The 17,090-nt window shown below is 36.2% G+C and overlaps 1 protein-coding gene across 5 annotated transcripts in view; it reads left to right on the top strand.

Annotated features, from left to right (window-relative positions):
- fto (FTO alpha-ketoglutarate dependent dioxygenase) overlaps nucleotides 1–17,090 on the top strand; it is a 138,093-nt gene that overhangs the window by 44,663 nt on the left and 76,340 nt on the right. For 3 of the 5 annotated variants that reach the window (XR_013785079.1, XM_079434118.1, XM_079434119.1), the window contains exons 7-8: nucleotides 1,492–1,611; nucleotides 14,903–15,027. Coding sequence is in view for 4 of the 5 variants with exons in the window: in XM_079434118.1 (XP_079290244.1) it covers nucleotides 1,492–1,611; nucleotides 14,903–15,027 (245 nt within the window). In the remaining variant the exon portion in view is untranslated. Of the gene's footprint in view, nucleotides 1–1,491; nucleotides 1,612–1,848; nucleotides 2,009–9,827; nucleotides 10,559–14,902; nucleotides 15,028–17,090 lie in introns of those variants that run through there. The other 2 variants (XM_079434120.1, XM_079434121.1) reach the window with 2 other exon arrangements.

The following is a 17,090-nucleotide window of genomic DNA, read 5'->3' as shown; positions in this document are numbered from 1 at the left end:
GTTTATATGGCATGGTGGTTCCAGACATGTGACCCAAAAGCTTATAACTTATTGGTAAATGTTTGTTTATATACATATATATACATATTTATTATAAACTTTTTACTTTTGAGTGATTTCAGTGAGTGAATATTATAATGATTAATGTTATATTATAATTATTAAAAAACATATTAATGTTGTGATGTCTAAATTCACTTGTAGCATTTAAAACAATTGAGTTTTTAGTGTTTTTTTATTTACAGAAAATGGTATAGAAAAATATGTTTTATGGAAAGAAAAATGTTTTATTGAAAGACAGATATATTCTATAGAATATTTAATATTTATTAAAATAGACCAGATATAATTTATCAGCAATAACATGGCAATAATTATGATAATAATAATGATCAGCTCATTGAAATAAGCCAGAATTTTAATATCAATGTATCCTTCAATTTTAGGCAAGGCAAGTTCATTTATATACAGTAAAGCATTGTACAGTAAACAATGGTAGTTCATAGTGTTTTACTTAAAAAGGAATTTAAAAAATAATCATGGATACAAATAAAATAACAAAAAGTAAGAAATAAAATGTATTAAATTAAATTAATTACATTTTTAAAAATCATTTTAATGTTCATGGACGACTTAAGTTGATTTCCTGAAATATGAAAACACTATGGCTCTTTTTTTAACATGAAATGCATGAATGCATTTTTCTGAATGCAGGAAACAGCATTGTACCCCCCCTTTAAGCTGTGCAGCATCATTTGATCAACAAGTGAGTGAGTTTAGGGCAGTACTACCTGTTTGTCCAATCAATGAGACAAAGAAACTTGGGGCTGCGTTTACATTTGGCATTAACAAGCGACCTGTGTCCGGATGTTGTCCACATACACATTGAAAAGACAAGTGTAAACACACTTCTGATCGGAATGTTATCTGATCAGCGTGTCCTGGTCCAGAGGTAGTTGAGGACGCATTGTGATTGGACCTCAGTGTAGTGTAAACGCAATCCAGCCATCGTGTCTGCATTCGCAGGTCGACATCACGCAAAACCCCGCCCCCTCTCTCCCGAACTGTCAGGGGAAAAACACTCCTACACTCTAGTCAGACTCCTACACTTATTTTTGATTTGTAAAATGTCCTGCGACTGAATGCTTTTCTAAAGAAAACCCACCACTCCAGGTTGACTTTGCACCGGACCATTCTCTGCAGACTTATTTAAATTTTCCGCGGGAAAGACCGATCCGATCGGTTATCCAGATAGAGAAGTCAGCTGATGTTGCCAAGTGTAAACACGCCGTGTTCTGATTGACTGATGATCCGATCTGCTTGATCGGATCACTGTGATCGCATGTTAATGTCAAGTGTAAACGCAGCCAAAGAGAGCGATTAGTGGAACCTGTTTTACCAAAAAAAAAAAAAAAAAAAACTTTATTAATTTTGGTGTCTAGTGTAGAAATGACACCCTGCAGCTTTAACATCCTGTGTCGATCTTTTCAGGTGGAGTTTGAATGGCTGAGGCAATACTGGTTCCAGGGCCGGCGTTTCGCTCGATTCTGCAGCTGGTGGACTAAACCCATGGAACAGATGGAGAATGACTGGAAGGAAATGGAGCGAATGGTAAGGGTGATGGAGTGGAGTGATGGCGGTAACTACAGGCCTGCACAGAATCTGCGCAGCTGATTTTCTTTTAAATTTTTTTATTTACTTATTTATTTAAATATTTGTATGCTTCTAGCAGTGTAATTATTGGTCTCTCTGTTGCATCATTGATTAGGGCGATCTTTGTCTTTCAGTGTAGTTGCAATTTTCACACTTTCGCGAAGACACATTGTAATTTTGTCCTTTATATTTTAGTTGTGGTGACTTAATGCGAGGAATATTCCACATGAGTCTTGTGTCATAAGCCGTGCAAGTGGATGCTGCACACTGGTGGTGGTTGAGGAGAGACCCCCCCTACATGATTGTAAAGCGCTTTGGGTGTACAGCAATACACAATAAAGCGCTATATAAATGTGTCATTCATTCATTGTCTTCTGCGTAAAAAATAATCTTTAGGTATCCTAGATAAACCTATGAGGCTCCATTTTCCACAGAGGCATGCGGCTTGTTGTTTTGTGTAGATAATAGTTTGTACTTCTAGATGGCTGAAGTGCTTACGTCACATCAGTGCAGTTCAGAAAATTAGATTTGATTTAACCCACATAATGTTACAGTTTTTAATATTTACTGGCCAAAGTTATTTGCTACGGCCCTTTTAAAAAAAAAACACATTTTTACCCTGTCTGTCCCAATAGTAACCCCTCTGCCCGCAGATGACCCCAGTATGCAGAGCGGCATCCGGGCTGTCCGGACTCCAAGATGCACAGAAGTTATTTAAATCTAGACTATCACAGCTGATCAGTATAGTCTGTTAGACATGTGTTTGATCCATATGTGTGTGAATGTGTTGAGCACACAGCTCTGCTCTTAGAGCTGCAGTCACTTTCAGTAGGGGGCACTGTTGTATCATCATATTCTGTCTTCCTCTCACTGCCTCTTGCTCTTTGAGCAGTAATCACATCTAATGTGCTGCTGGGGCTAAGGACTGCTCTTGAGCTAGCCATTCTGTGTGTGTGTGTGTGTGTTTGTGAGTGTGTATGAAGGGGTGAGACAGTCTCACTGTGAGATATTAGTCTCTCTCTGTCAAGAAACACAATTTAGAAGTGCTGATATCCACCCGTATATAAGAAATTTATATATGCATAATAGGTTAAATTGTAAACACACTTAACTTTTTTTTTGTTTTTTTTTTGTTTCAGTCAATATTTTGTAAGTGCCAGTGTTTAATGTCAATGTTAAATTATTGTCTTCTTTATATTAGTATTAGTATTATAGAGTATATGTATTCTTAATACAATAGGATAAAAATAGAATCTTTAATTTATGAAATTATATTGTTTCAATCATATAAATAATAAAAAAAGGATAAGTACAAAGGACAAGGAAAAAAAAAATTCAGTATTTTGCAGCATCCATTCATCTAGCCATTTTTGACTGTTTTCTTTTTGCAAATTCGCCATTAATTCTTACTACTTTTTTATTATTTATATTTTTGAAATTGTGTGTGCGTGTAGTTTAACCTGATCAAGCCTTTTTCTGCATTTTATTAGTTAAACAAATATTGTATTTGTAGGATTGTTTGAGCTTGAATAAATAGCTCATGAATGTGAAAGTACTTAGAAAATAAATATTCATTTGAATTCCTAATATCTGATATTTTCATGGCTGATTTAAATTCATTTAGGTATGATTTCAACAGACAGTCATGGCATTTACCAGAGGCATGTGTTTATCTAGATTGTTGGGAATTGTCTCGTTGGCCTTCCCGTACTCTTCTTAATTTTTCCGCAGTCCGAACAGGTCCGGGGTTGGCTGGTCCGTGTGTTTCTCAGTGTGTTCACCCTCTTCCTGCTGTTTATTAAAACCGCTCCTCTCCCATGGGGGTTTCTCTCTTTCGTTTTCCTTCTTTCTCTTTTCTTGTGTCTCCCTCTCTTGCTCTTCAGGCTGTTGTGATGCAAATTTTCACCCCTCCATTTGAATGACATCCTGATAAAACAACTCTCTCTCTCGCTCTTTCTGTGGCTGTCTCCCCCCCCCCCCCCCCCCCCCCCCCCCCCAACCTGTACCTCATGAATTAATATGAACTGCTTAATGGAAGCAACATAGGAAATATGGCGGAAAATAGAAAAGAAGAAAGAAAAGAAGAAAGATAGCCATTTAAATGTGCTCTGATAAGATGAGGTAAATGTTATCAAACATCAGGTCTCAGGTCCCTTTCCTCAATTTCTCTCTCTCTCTCTCTCTCTCACACACACACACACTGGGTGAACGTCGGGTCCCTACAGAGAAGATATCGTACTCCTCATACACCACTGACATTTATTTAGGCTTTTAACAGTGACACTTTCTTTCTCTCCTTCTCTCAGTCTGTCTATCCTGGTTCAGGAGAGATAGTTGGCTATATGCTAAATATTTTAAATACCATCCAGGCATTTTTTTTTCCATTTGTATGGGGTTGCATGGCTGAGAGTGAGACAGGTCTGTTAACAGTGTTGTGGGTTTATTCTGATGTTTTCGGTCTAATTTGTCACTTTTTCCACTTCTGTCGCTCAGAGCGTCACATCAAAAAGCTTTTTTTCCTCTCTCAATGCGTCTATTCTATCTTTTTGCCACACACCCCGTCATCAAATATTGTGTGCTGAAACATTTATTTTCAGACTGAATAGAAACTATTATGCGTTTATGGGTAGAGTGAGTCGTTTAGATGCATCGTGTACGCTTTTTCGGTGGTGTTTGTCTTTATTTGTGTGTGTGTGTGTGTGTGTCGGCTCGTTCACAGTGACCGTTTCATAATTTCATCCTCTCTGTCCAATGAAAGAAAGCGAGCGAGAGAAAGCGAGCAATCATGACTGCAGGGGTCACCATTGATATCTGATTACGTTATTGACCTAGTGTGCGCGTGTGTGTGGCAGACAGGAAGGTAAAGACCTCTCTCCCCAGCGAGAGAGTGAGAGTGAGGGTCAATGTAAATGTTATTGCAGTGTGAGCTCATTTGATCAAAGCCACTGAAAGGTTAAGCGAATCCAATCTGGTTTAGTGTGTCTGAGGGTAGGGGGTGTATATGTGTGTGAGGGCAGCAGAGAGAGAGAGAGAGAGAGGTGGACGCAGTGAGAGGATTATCGTATAGCCGCTGAAATGCTGGATGTGGTGCGCAGCGCTTCTCTCTGTCTCTAATGCATTTAGACAGCAATTGGCCTTAATAACCTTTATTGACTTCAGTAGGTCAGTGCCAAGGATCTAATTATTCAAGTGTATCAATTTCATCTAGTTTAGAGCTGCCTCGTTCTGATAATTATTTTAAGGTCGACCGGGGCAATTAATCTCTATTCACTTATTTGATGAGTTTGTAAAACATTATAAATGTAATAGCTTTGCTGTGCATTTTCATCATAATAATATTCCACAATGCCTTTTGTAGGCCCGCGGTGTATTTTCCTATGTAGCTCTTTTCTGTCTTGCATTTTTTTTGTTTTTTTAAATCTATGCATGCTGGGGCAATGTTTTACTACTGATTTCTGTAGTAAAATAGATCTTCGAGAAAATGTAACAATAGCAAACTGTATTTGTTATTATATAATGCCGTATATTGAATCAGTCTGCTATTGTTTTTTTGTGTGACTGCTAATTTTGAAAATATAGTTATGTATGTTTTTCTCTCAACATGTCTCCTGTCAGATCAAAATGAATTACAGATCCATTTACCTGCATTTTCCTTTGGCTCGCCTGCTTAAATAACAGCAGAAATTACCTCCCAATTTATCTTATTACACTTATAAATGGTAAATAAAAAGCTCCTAATAAATTTCACAGTAAGGGATGGATTTTACTGGAGAATGGGGGAAAAATGGGAAGAAAAGAAGCAGGAAAAGGGGGGCAAGAAGAAAAACACTGTACAGTAGAATCTGCGGGCAAAAGGTATTTATGATTCCCTTTGAAGTCCTCATTGAACAGGGTAAGCTGAATTTTAGCAGGCCGTGATAGTGGGGAGGGTAAATACTTAAACCCCTTTAGAGAATTTCATGCGCTGCTATGCCACTTGCAGGCTGTGTGCTTGTGTTTGTGAGTGTGTGTGTTTGTGTTTGTGTTTTCTACCTACAGGGAGAGAGAGAGAGAGAGAGAGAGAGAGAGAGGTCGCTGGCTTTGTACCTGCATACAGAAGCTTTTACTGATTCTTTGGGTAGGCAGGGAAACTGGTGGGTTTGTGTGTGGGATTTTTTTTTTTTTTTGTGGTGGCAGGGATGGAATCTTTCGGATGGAATAATGTTGGATATATTTTTAAAGTACACACACAGAGCCTTACGGGTCCCCACAAGACCAGTTATACACAGTCAGCTAACAGACGAAACCAATGCTGAAAAAATCTATTGTCTGGTCAGTCTGTTACTGGATTGATCAAATATTTTGAGGTGTAACTAATCACTGGTTTTACCACAGGTTGCCAGATTAGTGAAGTCAAACGTTTGAGACATGATGTTTGATTGATCGATTATTATACTTGAAAGCTCTGCATGTACATAAGTTTGGGGTGGTAAGATTTTTTAATGTTTTGAAAGAAGGGTCTTATGTTTATCAAGGCTGCATTAATTTGATCAAAATACACAATATTGTAAAATACAGTAATAAACACTTTATTATAGGGACTAATTCTCACTGTAAACTAGTTGCTTATTAGCATGCCTATTATTTATTAGTGCTTATAAAGCACATATTCTGCATGACTATATTCTACATCCCTAATACCCAATACCTAAACTTAACAACTACCTTACTAATTATTAATAAGCAGCAAATTAGGAGTTTGAAGCAAAGGTCGTAGTTAATGGTTTGTTAATAGCAAGAATTGGACCTTAAAATAAAGTGTGACCAATATTTTTATATTTTAAAATAATTATCTATTTTACAAATTATTGAATGTAATTAATTTCTTTCTTCTTATTTTTATAAAGTGAATTTTCTAAATGATTTTCTATATTGAAAGCAGTTGTTCTGCTTAGAATTTGTGTAGAAAATGTGTTAATTTTTTTTCAAGATTCCTTGATGAAATGGAAAGTTCAAAAGAACATCATTTATTTAAAAGAAAAATCTTTAGTAACATTTATGAATGTCTTATCTGTCACTTTTGATTAATTTAATGCTTCCATGCTGAATAATATTTACTTTTTGTTAAGTCTTCACCTCAAACATTTTAAAAATGTATTATTGTATAATAAAAAAGAAAAGGTTTTCCCTTCAACATTGTTTCAGATCTGAAAAGAAATGTAAGCAAAAAAACAAAACAATGCAGTTTTCTATACAATAGTTTTTTTTTTTTTTTTGTGGTTCATGGAAAATATATATATATTTTTTCATTCTTGAGTGTCATTAGCAGGCTTACATGGATTCAGCCTCCACAGCACTTTGTAGAATCCCTACAGATTTCCACAAGATTGGAATGACCAGTGTTCCCAAAGTTTGACCATGTTTGTTTATTTAATAATTTGACTAATTTTATTATGTTTTCAGCTACCCGTAACAGTGTAGTACTCCATTTACCACATTAATACCATGTTTAAATCCACTTCCCCTAAATCCCATAAATATCAGCACAGAAGATGTAAAGAAAAAAAACCGGACTGGTTCTAGTTATTAGTATTGTCATGTGCATGCGCGTGATTATATGCAGACGCTTCTGAGTGGAGCTCAGTGTGTGCAGGAGCAGACATTCTCTGACAGCCGCCGAATTCTTTGAAGTTGAATTTTTACTTTTCTTAGAAAACCAATAAGTGCTTTATAATGCCTGATCTGTCTTATCTCCCGAATCCCTCCTCGCACTCTGGGTTTATTTAGCGCTTTGTTTATTTATTTATTTACTCTGCAGTTTTTCCGGCTCGCTCCTTGATCAGCGAGATAAGCAGCTGAAGAAAGAGGAATAAGATCTGGAATTACATACAGACCATGACTGATTAATCACTACCGGGGATATACACACAAACACCACACATATACAGTATGCTTCATTAAATTCCACAGAGACATACACAAAACGTCTTTACCAGTCAGGTTCATGCCGACCTTATTTAGTAGATATACGTCTTTGAGTGTCTAATGTGTCTGTCTTTCTTCTCTATCTCTTCTTTTAATTCCTCAGAGTCACCAGGTTGGCTATCATGTCTGGGCTCTTAACCGAGCTAAGCCACGGTTCAGAGCAATGAGGGGAAGAATGGGAGATCCTGATGCCAAGCCACTGTAAAATTGTCGGATTCGCTTGAAAAATCGCAAAGAAAGAGAGGAATTATAAAGAAGATATTGCAGATAATTTGAGAGGTTTTAGGAGAGGAGGGAAAGAAAGAAGATGATATAAAAGGAGCCCGGGAGAAAGAGAGCGTGTCTGTGTGTGAAGACGTGTTACGTAGGAGTGCAGTCTGGTGGCTGATGCATACTCAGAAGTTGCAGGCTTTGTGTTTGTTTGTTTGTTTGTTTGTTTGTTTGTTTGTGTTTGGACAGAAGTTGAGAGCGAGGGATGACACTCTGGCTGAGATGAATAGACACAGATGTGTTTGATAGTAAACACTCTCTCCCTCTCCAAGGGGAAATGTTCCTGTAGAAATCTGTTATGATCCCCTCGCTTTCAACTCGCTTCCGTTCTCTGTCTCTCTCTCCCTCCCTGTCTGTTTTGTATGGTGCTGTGGAAAGTGGCAGATTATTTTGGGATTAGAAAGCAAATTCAGCATTTTGCGCTGAAACAGAGCAGGCTTGACCACAAGAAAGTCAGATCACATGCTACTGGCGAAAACTCTTGAAATTGTAGCAGATTGGTCCTGAGCGATAACCCACATGAACGATTCAGGTCCATTGGTCCTTGAGTTGGAAGCAGTTGGATTTTTGGAACTAATAAGAGTTTAGTGGGGCTTTACCTGTAAAATATTTGATACTTAAGTTTTATTTAGAAAATTATTCCATCTACTCATGCCCATGAGGTATAATTGTTAATGTCAAAAATGTAACTGCATATTTAAATATATGAGACTAAAATGTTCTATTAATGAGTTTAATTCATTTTAACGCATGGTGTTAGTCATGCACTTCAATGCATTGTACTCTTTAAATGTACAACAATGAACAGATTAAAAGGGAAAGTATATTGTGAATATATAGCTATTAAAAAATATTTAGGGGAACATATAACTTTATGAAACCAAATAAGATTTTGAATGCATCATAATGGATTTAAGAAAACTTTTTGTAAATAGATAGACGATTGCTTTGTCTATTGATTGATTTTATCGATTTCCATATTAGACTTTCAATTAGACATACCAAAGCAATGTCAAAATGTAACCCTCTGAACTGCACAAACACTTTGTAGTATCATATGTAGGATCATAAAGTATTTCATATTTCAATATTTAGAATATTAATAATGTTTATTATTAAAATTGCTTATCTGTATTGGTTATGAAAAAATCTCTATTTTCCCGGTTCCTCGAATGTGTTCGAGATGTAGCTTATTAGTTTACATTACTGTTATGAGCCGGTTTAAATGCATTATGAACAGGATTTATGGCTTCTGAGCAGATTTGGTGCTTTTATGAGTAGGTTTTGCTTGTACAGGCTATGAATATTATCCTTTGCTCTTTCCTGTGGTGAACTTAATGTGAGTGTCTGTTTGTATCTGTCTACCCACTAAATATTATACTTACATGTCATAGTGAATGATTCCTGCACATATTTCTTAAGGCATTCTCGCTGGAGGTATTAAACTCAGATTTTGGAAAGAAAATTCTCTTATTTGTTACACTTACTCATATATAGTTAATGCACTGGGAAAATGTGTCCTGCTATACAAGAGCCCTCAGGCTTCCCAAAACCACTGATGCATATTACTTCATTCACTTCACTACTGATATTTTCAGCATTTAGATGACATATGAATTACACAACACGTGGTGTCTTCTATAACATCATAAACTGTAGTCGGTGCAACTTGGGTTGGGTTTCGTTCTTTTAGTGGCAGGCCAACGTTAATCTTTTTCCCAAATGTCACTTTTCAGCCACCGTAGAAAAAAGACATAATGAAAATGGCTTCAGGTCTATGTGATGGTAATCTCTGCCTAGAGTTCACATTCTTTAAGTGCTGAAAATGAATCTATGTGGAGTGAGGAGAGAGTGAGGTTTTGGCCTCGCTCCCACTGCCAAAAGCTTTCACTGGCAGGAGAAACGTGGGTACAAAATACTAATCTCTAATCTCTGATCAGCAGGCAGATCCAGAAGGAGATGGAGGTGGAGATAGATGAGGCATATGTGTATACATATGTTTGTGTATGAGAGAGAGTGGAAGTGGGTATATGAAGTCACAAAGTAAGTGATACATTCAAGAGACAGAGTATTGAGAACAGCTAACGTATATTGTAACTGACTGATATTGTATTAGTTGTCATAACCAACCATAAAACATACATACCACCATTTACATGTTTGGAGTAACATTTGTAAAAGTAAAATATGTTGACTTTTACAAAGGCTGTAATTTAAAAGGTATACAGTAAACGAAATGCCATAACATACAATAATAAACCTTGGTTTTTATCAAATTATGACGACAACACAAAATATAAAAACGTGTAATAATTTATCCAGTTTAATAAAAGACCTAGATACACCTTCATTGCATAATTGTTGCATGTATACTGTCGCTCAGCCTTTTTGAACTTCTTTTTGCCCCCAAACGAAGAACGAAAGCTAACTTCGGTTTTAAGTATATCGGGACCTTAAGAAGCATTTCATCTCATTAGCAATGTTGAAAACAGTTTTGCTGAATAATATTTGTGAAAACCAGATTTGTGAATCTGACTCATTTGTGAAAACCTCAATTTTCTTTTCCTTTTTTTTTTTGTTCAGGATTCTTTGAATAAAAAGTTCTATAATAAATTTACTGTAACTGTCTGATCTAATTTAATGCATCCTTGAATAAAAAGTATTAATTTCTAAATAAATTAAAATAAATATTTACTCACTCCAGACGTTTGAATAGTATTTGTATATATTCCCATATAATTACATATAATAAATATAATTAATTATAATTACAATTCATATTGGTGGATAATTAAATATAATTCATGGACAATTAATATAATAGATAAATTATTCATCATTTAGTAATGTTGGTGCTATGATACAGTTCAATACTACTTTACTTTAAAACATGGTATTACTCAGTACATTTACTTGAATTACAGTTTTTCTCGATTGCTTAAACACATTTCTTGAAATTATGAAACTCTATAATTATGAAATTACTTTTTTTGTGAAACTCTAAACACAAATCCATAACTTCTAACCCAATTCCCCAAACTTCCTATATTTAGGTCAAAATGAAGCTCTCCAGTCAAAACAACTCACTCTTGCTGAAAAACGAAACTTTGCTGTTAGACATGACACTCAAACCCTCAAACACACACACACTACAACACAGTCTTACACACCGATGAGATCATTTTAAAACAAAAGTTATGCTGCTTGATGTTATGCATTTAAAAATATATATTTTGACATCTGTATATTTCAGTCCAATATAATGGATTTTCTTGCCACAGAAATAAATTTAGAAATTTATTTTGGAATATGATGGTTGAAACTAAATCCATTTACTATTTCAAAAATATATTTCATTGAGCTTCACTGTTAGCAAAAAATATTTCACACTTTTTTTTTTTTTTTGCCATATGTGCTTTCACTCCTCCTCTCCCTCTTCCTCCTCTTCCTCTCCGTACTCCTCCTCCACCTCCTACTCTTCATCTTTTTTCTATATACATTTTCTACTCCACTCCCTTCTGCCCCATTGTGTTCTCAATCTCTTCCTTCACTTCTCTCTGAATGCATTGTTTCAAACCTGAATGAGCTGACTTTGGCCCTTTTATCATCGAAGGCTCTGATTGGTGTGTGGTGAATTTTGACTCGTAGTGTTTCCACTTGGGTGCTTGTGTGCTAATTGAGCTCAAACTGCGCTGACTTGAGTGAACAGTGTTGAATGCTTGAGTTTTGCAGTAACAGTTCACCAAATCTGACTCATGTGTCAAAGCAGGGGAATAGTGTTTATAGTTTAGGGAAATGGGTGTGTGTTTTTAAAATTGTGTTATGATTTTGAAATTTTAGTTCAAAAGCTTGGTTGTATTGTTTTAGCAAAAGAGAAAAACTGTATTAGTAGAGCATTTTTTTTACTCGTACTGTTTGTAGTCTCTGGATATAGTTTAAATCTTTTGGGTGAAACTGCTCTGCAGAGCTATGAGATTTTTGGTGCTTCAATTACATATACAGAAAGAGTGATAGAATCATTAAACTTTTAATCTATAGATATTATGCAGCAGATTTAGAGATTTGAGATGTTATCAAGCACTTTTGGTTTGCAGTTGCCTTTTTAAAAACTTTCCCACCTAAAAAAGGCAGAGAGAGAGAGAGACAAACCATGGCAGATAAAGAAAGAAAATCACAAAGCTTTTAGCCTTTGCCTCATTAGCTCAAGCATAAAGCATATGTCCAGTTGCCTCTGGCTAGAGGAACCACAATCCCCAGCACAAAAGCCTGCGGCCAACAGAGCTGCCCTACAATGCCTTCAAACGCTGTCACTTGGTGCGTTGTGCTCTTCAGCAGCTGGATTTCTATTATCTGTCCCCTCCTCTGTCCTCGGACACATTGCTGTGATGTTGTGAACACATTTTTCTAATGTTTTACACTTCATATAATCCATTCTCTCAGCGTGCTGGCTCTGAGGGGAGAAGTAATTGATGAGCCTCAGAGAGATCAGAGGGTCAATCTGGCTGAAAGGCCAAGCTCTCAATCACACACACACACACACACACACACACAGAGACATGCATGTGTATCTATATTGTCTGTGCTCTATGTGTTTAACTTGACATGTGAGATTCAGTCTGCCATAGTATCAGTCATTGTTTACTCACCCTCATATCATTCCAAACCTGTATGACTTTATTCCGTGGAACATCAAAGAAGATTTTAAAAAAATGTTGGTAACCAAACTGGTTTGATGACCATTAACTTACATTGTATGCACAAAAAACACTGAGACATTTCTGTTCCATAGAAAAAAGAAAATCATAACGAATATATGACATTACATTTATTGAGAAATCGAATTCACTTGGCATTTAAGTTATTGAATGATATGTGCTGAACTTTACTATTTTTTTATCCTATTAACATAAAACCGCCTTGAGCACACTAAAAGTCCATCAAGCAGAAAAAAAACCATACTGTGAAACACATACTGTTGTCATGCGGCCTATGTGTTTTATGAATTGATCAAATACGGTCCAGCTGTGTAAATTAAGTGTGTGTGTGCTTGTCAAACGTTGGTTTTCTAGAGAGTGCCCACTGGCTGTTATGCATTTTAAATCCTCATGTCACACATTATCTTAGTTTAGCACTAGCTGTTCAGGTTTCTGTTGGTATTTTAGATGGCCTTTCTACCATTGGTTGGCTGGTGTACCTGTCACATAGTCCTGGTGAGTGTGCATGTGTGTTTATTCTTCCCCTCTGTTAGCGTGGGGTAACCTGAAGTGTGTTTCCTTATACAAATACACACAGCCGCCTCTGTTAGTCACTTGCCCTCTGTCTCACCCTCTTCACTGTGGTCCTGAACCCAGGAGCACTGCACAACATCACCCATCTGACGACAGCTACCGTCATTCAGGGGTAAACAAGCAAACGCACAGATAAGGTGCACATATAGAGGGTGGTAAATGTAAGTTGGTTGTGAAAATTTCTCTCATCAGCTTACATTAACACAAAACAGTTTATTTCTCTCTCTCTCACACACACACACACACGATCTTGAGTCACTGTTGTTGTCATCCATGTTTAGTCTGATGTGATTCAACTGACCTCGTGACCCCGTAGTCAGAGTTAGTCTTGGCAGACTCTTTCACCCGACGCTTTCTGAGACAGGATGACTCTAACAGGTAACGATCGCTGACAGGTAATGCTTCAGCGAGAGGCAGAAGTGCTGTCTCATGGATGAATGGGGGATGAAAAGAAATAAAGAAAAAGAGATTGCTGTGAAACAAGTGAGGTGAACCAACGCTCAGAGCACTTTTTGCGCATGCTTCCTCACCTGTCAATCATTTTAGCTTCTGCTACTGTAGAGGAAGACAGTGAGAGAGGGAATGTTTGGCATTTTGCATCTTTTTAAATTAAATTAAAATGCAGATAACTTTTTAAAATATATTTTAAAATGTTTAATTTTTTATTGTAGATTAAAATATTCTACCAATCAAAAGTTTGGTGTTAGTGAGATTAATGTTTTACTATTTTTTTTTTATGAAATTGATTCTTTTCAGCAAGGAAGAATTAAATTAATTGAAAGGGACAGTATAACATTTACAGTGTTAAAATTATAAAATAAATGCTGTTCTTTTACACTTAAGTCATTTTAAATTGTAATAATATTTCACACTATTACTGTTTTTACTGTATTTTTGATCAAATAAAGGCAGCTTTCGTGAGCATAAGAGACATCAAAAACATGAAAAAAACCCTTACCTACCAGACTTTTGAATGATGTAAATTTTCACATTTTTATATTATTATTGTATTAAAAAGTGTTGTACACAGAAACATCAATGCAAAGCAAATCTAATGTTGTCCTGCTGTTTCTGATTCTGCTTAATCATTATGTTTGTAAGATGGAGTCAGCAGCATAAGTAAAGAATAGATTTGACCTCTGACATGAAGGGAATGAATGTATATTGATTTGTTTAAGCTCTGGCTAAGAGCTTGTCCACAGGATTGGTAGTACAGTTTGATTCCTTTAATTTCTTTATTTCAAGATAAGAGCAGTTGTTCTTTATTAAGAGCCAGAGTTGCTGTGCAACCCTAATGTGGTTTTATGCCATATTTGTGCCAGTCATAAATGTATTACTTAATATTCACTCATGAATATGGTTGTGTACTTCTAATTTATGATTGTTTTAAATGCAGAACGTTATGGAAAAAAAAAAAAATTGCATTAAAAAAATAAATAAAAACATTTTATCAATATGTCTTCTTCATGCAGTATAATTTTAATATCTTAAAAAAAAAACTTGTAGCAAATTGTAATGCTTTTGCCTATCATAATCTTTTCACTTACAGAAGTTGTGGTTTCTGTATATACAGTACACAACCATTTAAATTGCGCAATACTGACTACTTATCCCAAACGTTTGTATAGTGTATATTATAATGTTGTTGAGCATAACTGACTGACCGAAACGGATTTTGTGGGATTTCTAGTTTGAAGTTATGAACTGGCTGTGTTGTTTGTTTGCAGACTCAGCTGCTGTTGGCTGTGGTGGAGGACGAGAACACGGCACAGGAGAACAGAAGAGAGATGGCAGACATTTTACTGAACGCCCTGACGGACAGACAGCAGCACAGACAGACATGGAGGGACAGGTATGTGCGCGTGTGCTAAACTCTGTGTTTAATGTCACATCTTCAGTGAATTGTATAGAAGAAAGGGTTTTTTTTATGTTAGCGGGAGGACAATCCTTCAGGCCAAGAGAGTTCACACAAACACACACATACACGTGTGCTGATAGCCCATTGACTTCCTTCCTCTGAGATAAGGGCGACTGAGAGACATAGCCCATTTGTTCCGATAACACAGCGAACCAGCCGTACACACACAGATACGCATACCAACACACTAGCACACACTCCTCCTTTCTCTTGCTTTATTACTTCCCATCAGACTACTGTGTGTGTGGTAATCTGTCTTCATTCAAATCAGACCATTAGTCAGTATGGCCTGAAAGAACTGAATTTCCCCCTTGAAATTCTTGCATCTTAACTTGACTCCTCCCTGTCTTCTTGATTCTGTAAAGTGGCCCCTTTAAGGGGTCGTCCGCTCGCTTTGACCCCAGAGTGACGCCCAGGGCTGCTGGTACCTGTAAACAGTGCTGATGTTTTGCTAAAACAGTTCTTAAATCAGATGATGAAAACTATGGACCAGGCCAAGATTCATTTGTCAGATGGCATCAAGGCCATAAGCACACACACTTTTAGCCCTGTGTGGTACGGTATAGTAATTTGGTATGTTTCTTCTACATAATGTTTTTTGTTTTTGTTTTTGTTAATTAGGTGCAGTTGTTAACTTATCCATTTTATAGAAATTTGCAAAAATGTGAATGTTGTCATATGATATAGCGCTGTACCACAATGAAAAAATTGGAAGTGGAATTGCTGTGTTTTTCCCCTCACACTGTTCATAGTGGCCAATATTGTATTTACAATATATGGGTAGTTGACGTATCGGTGTGACAAAAAAAAAAAAAAAAAAAAAAAAACTCTAACATTGAAGATAAACCTCTCTCATGCTATTTGTAACTCTAAGAATTTAAGGAAAAATGTACATTTTCTTTTAAAGAAAACTTTGGACCATTTTCCATTGTGTTACAGAGTTACCAATAATAATACTTTCTTAATCTTTTATTTATGCTGATTAACTTTGGGTTTAGTAAGATTTTTATTTGTTTATTTATTTATGAAATCATGTATGAAAGAGAGTTTCTTGAGCACCAGATCAGCATATTAGAATGATTTCTGATCATGTGACACTCCAGACTGGAGTAAAGGCTGCTGAAAATTCAATTTTGTCATCATTCACAGGAATGAATTACATTTTAATAAATAATTGTATATACATATATACATACATACATACAAATATATATATATATATATATACAGTATATACATACATACAAATTAAAAATCTTACCAATCCCAAACTTTATTTCTATTATATTAAAAAAAAAAAAAAAATCAAAGATGGTAAAATATTTCACCATTAGAACAATTTGTACCTTGTAGTCTTAGTTTCTTCTCACTACTGAAAAAACTGAGCAGTTACACGCACACTAACCTGTACAACACATTTGCACACTCAGTTACAGCCATGGAAGTTTATTTCATCAGACGGAGCAGTGTGATTAGATAAAGCTACCTTCACTCCTCTGTGTGCACACACACTGCAGTGTGTTTGAACTCATCCCTTTCCACTATCACTTCCTGCCTCCCTTCTGGAGCGAGATAACGTCACTCTTTGAAACATCAGGCACAGGTCTGTAAAGTAGCTGTCAACAAATCGCATTTAGGGAGGGGGGGCAGATAGCTCAGTCTAAGGTTAAGACATGCTGTTAAGACAAAATGAACTCATAGCTGATAATATCTCCTCCGACACGAGCTGATAATGCGAACGTTGTGCACCGCGCTCCGCTCACCTGAATGTGGTGATGTATTAATACTATTATTATGACGGATTGTTATAACAACTATCATGACTCACAGTGTCGAACACAAACATCCATTTCTGACCACTCTTCTTGAAAGGAAACTTCTTGGAGCAGTGTGCTAAATCATGTTGATTATTTTGCCGTGAAAGGCTGTGATTGTTTTATTAATTTAGTATGCAGCAGGCCCGCTCCTCATATTATGCTTTTCTTTTGTCTCTGTGT

Source organism: Barbus barbus, assembly GCF_936440315.1.
Source record: "Barbus barbus genome assembly, chromosome: 2".
Lineage (NCBI taxonomy): Eukaryota > Metazoa > Chordata > Actinopteri > Cypriniformes > Cyprinidae > Barbus > Barbus barbus.
This window is presented reverse-complemented; position numbering and strand designations above follow the sequence as displayed.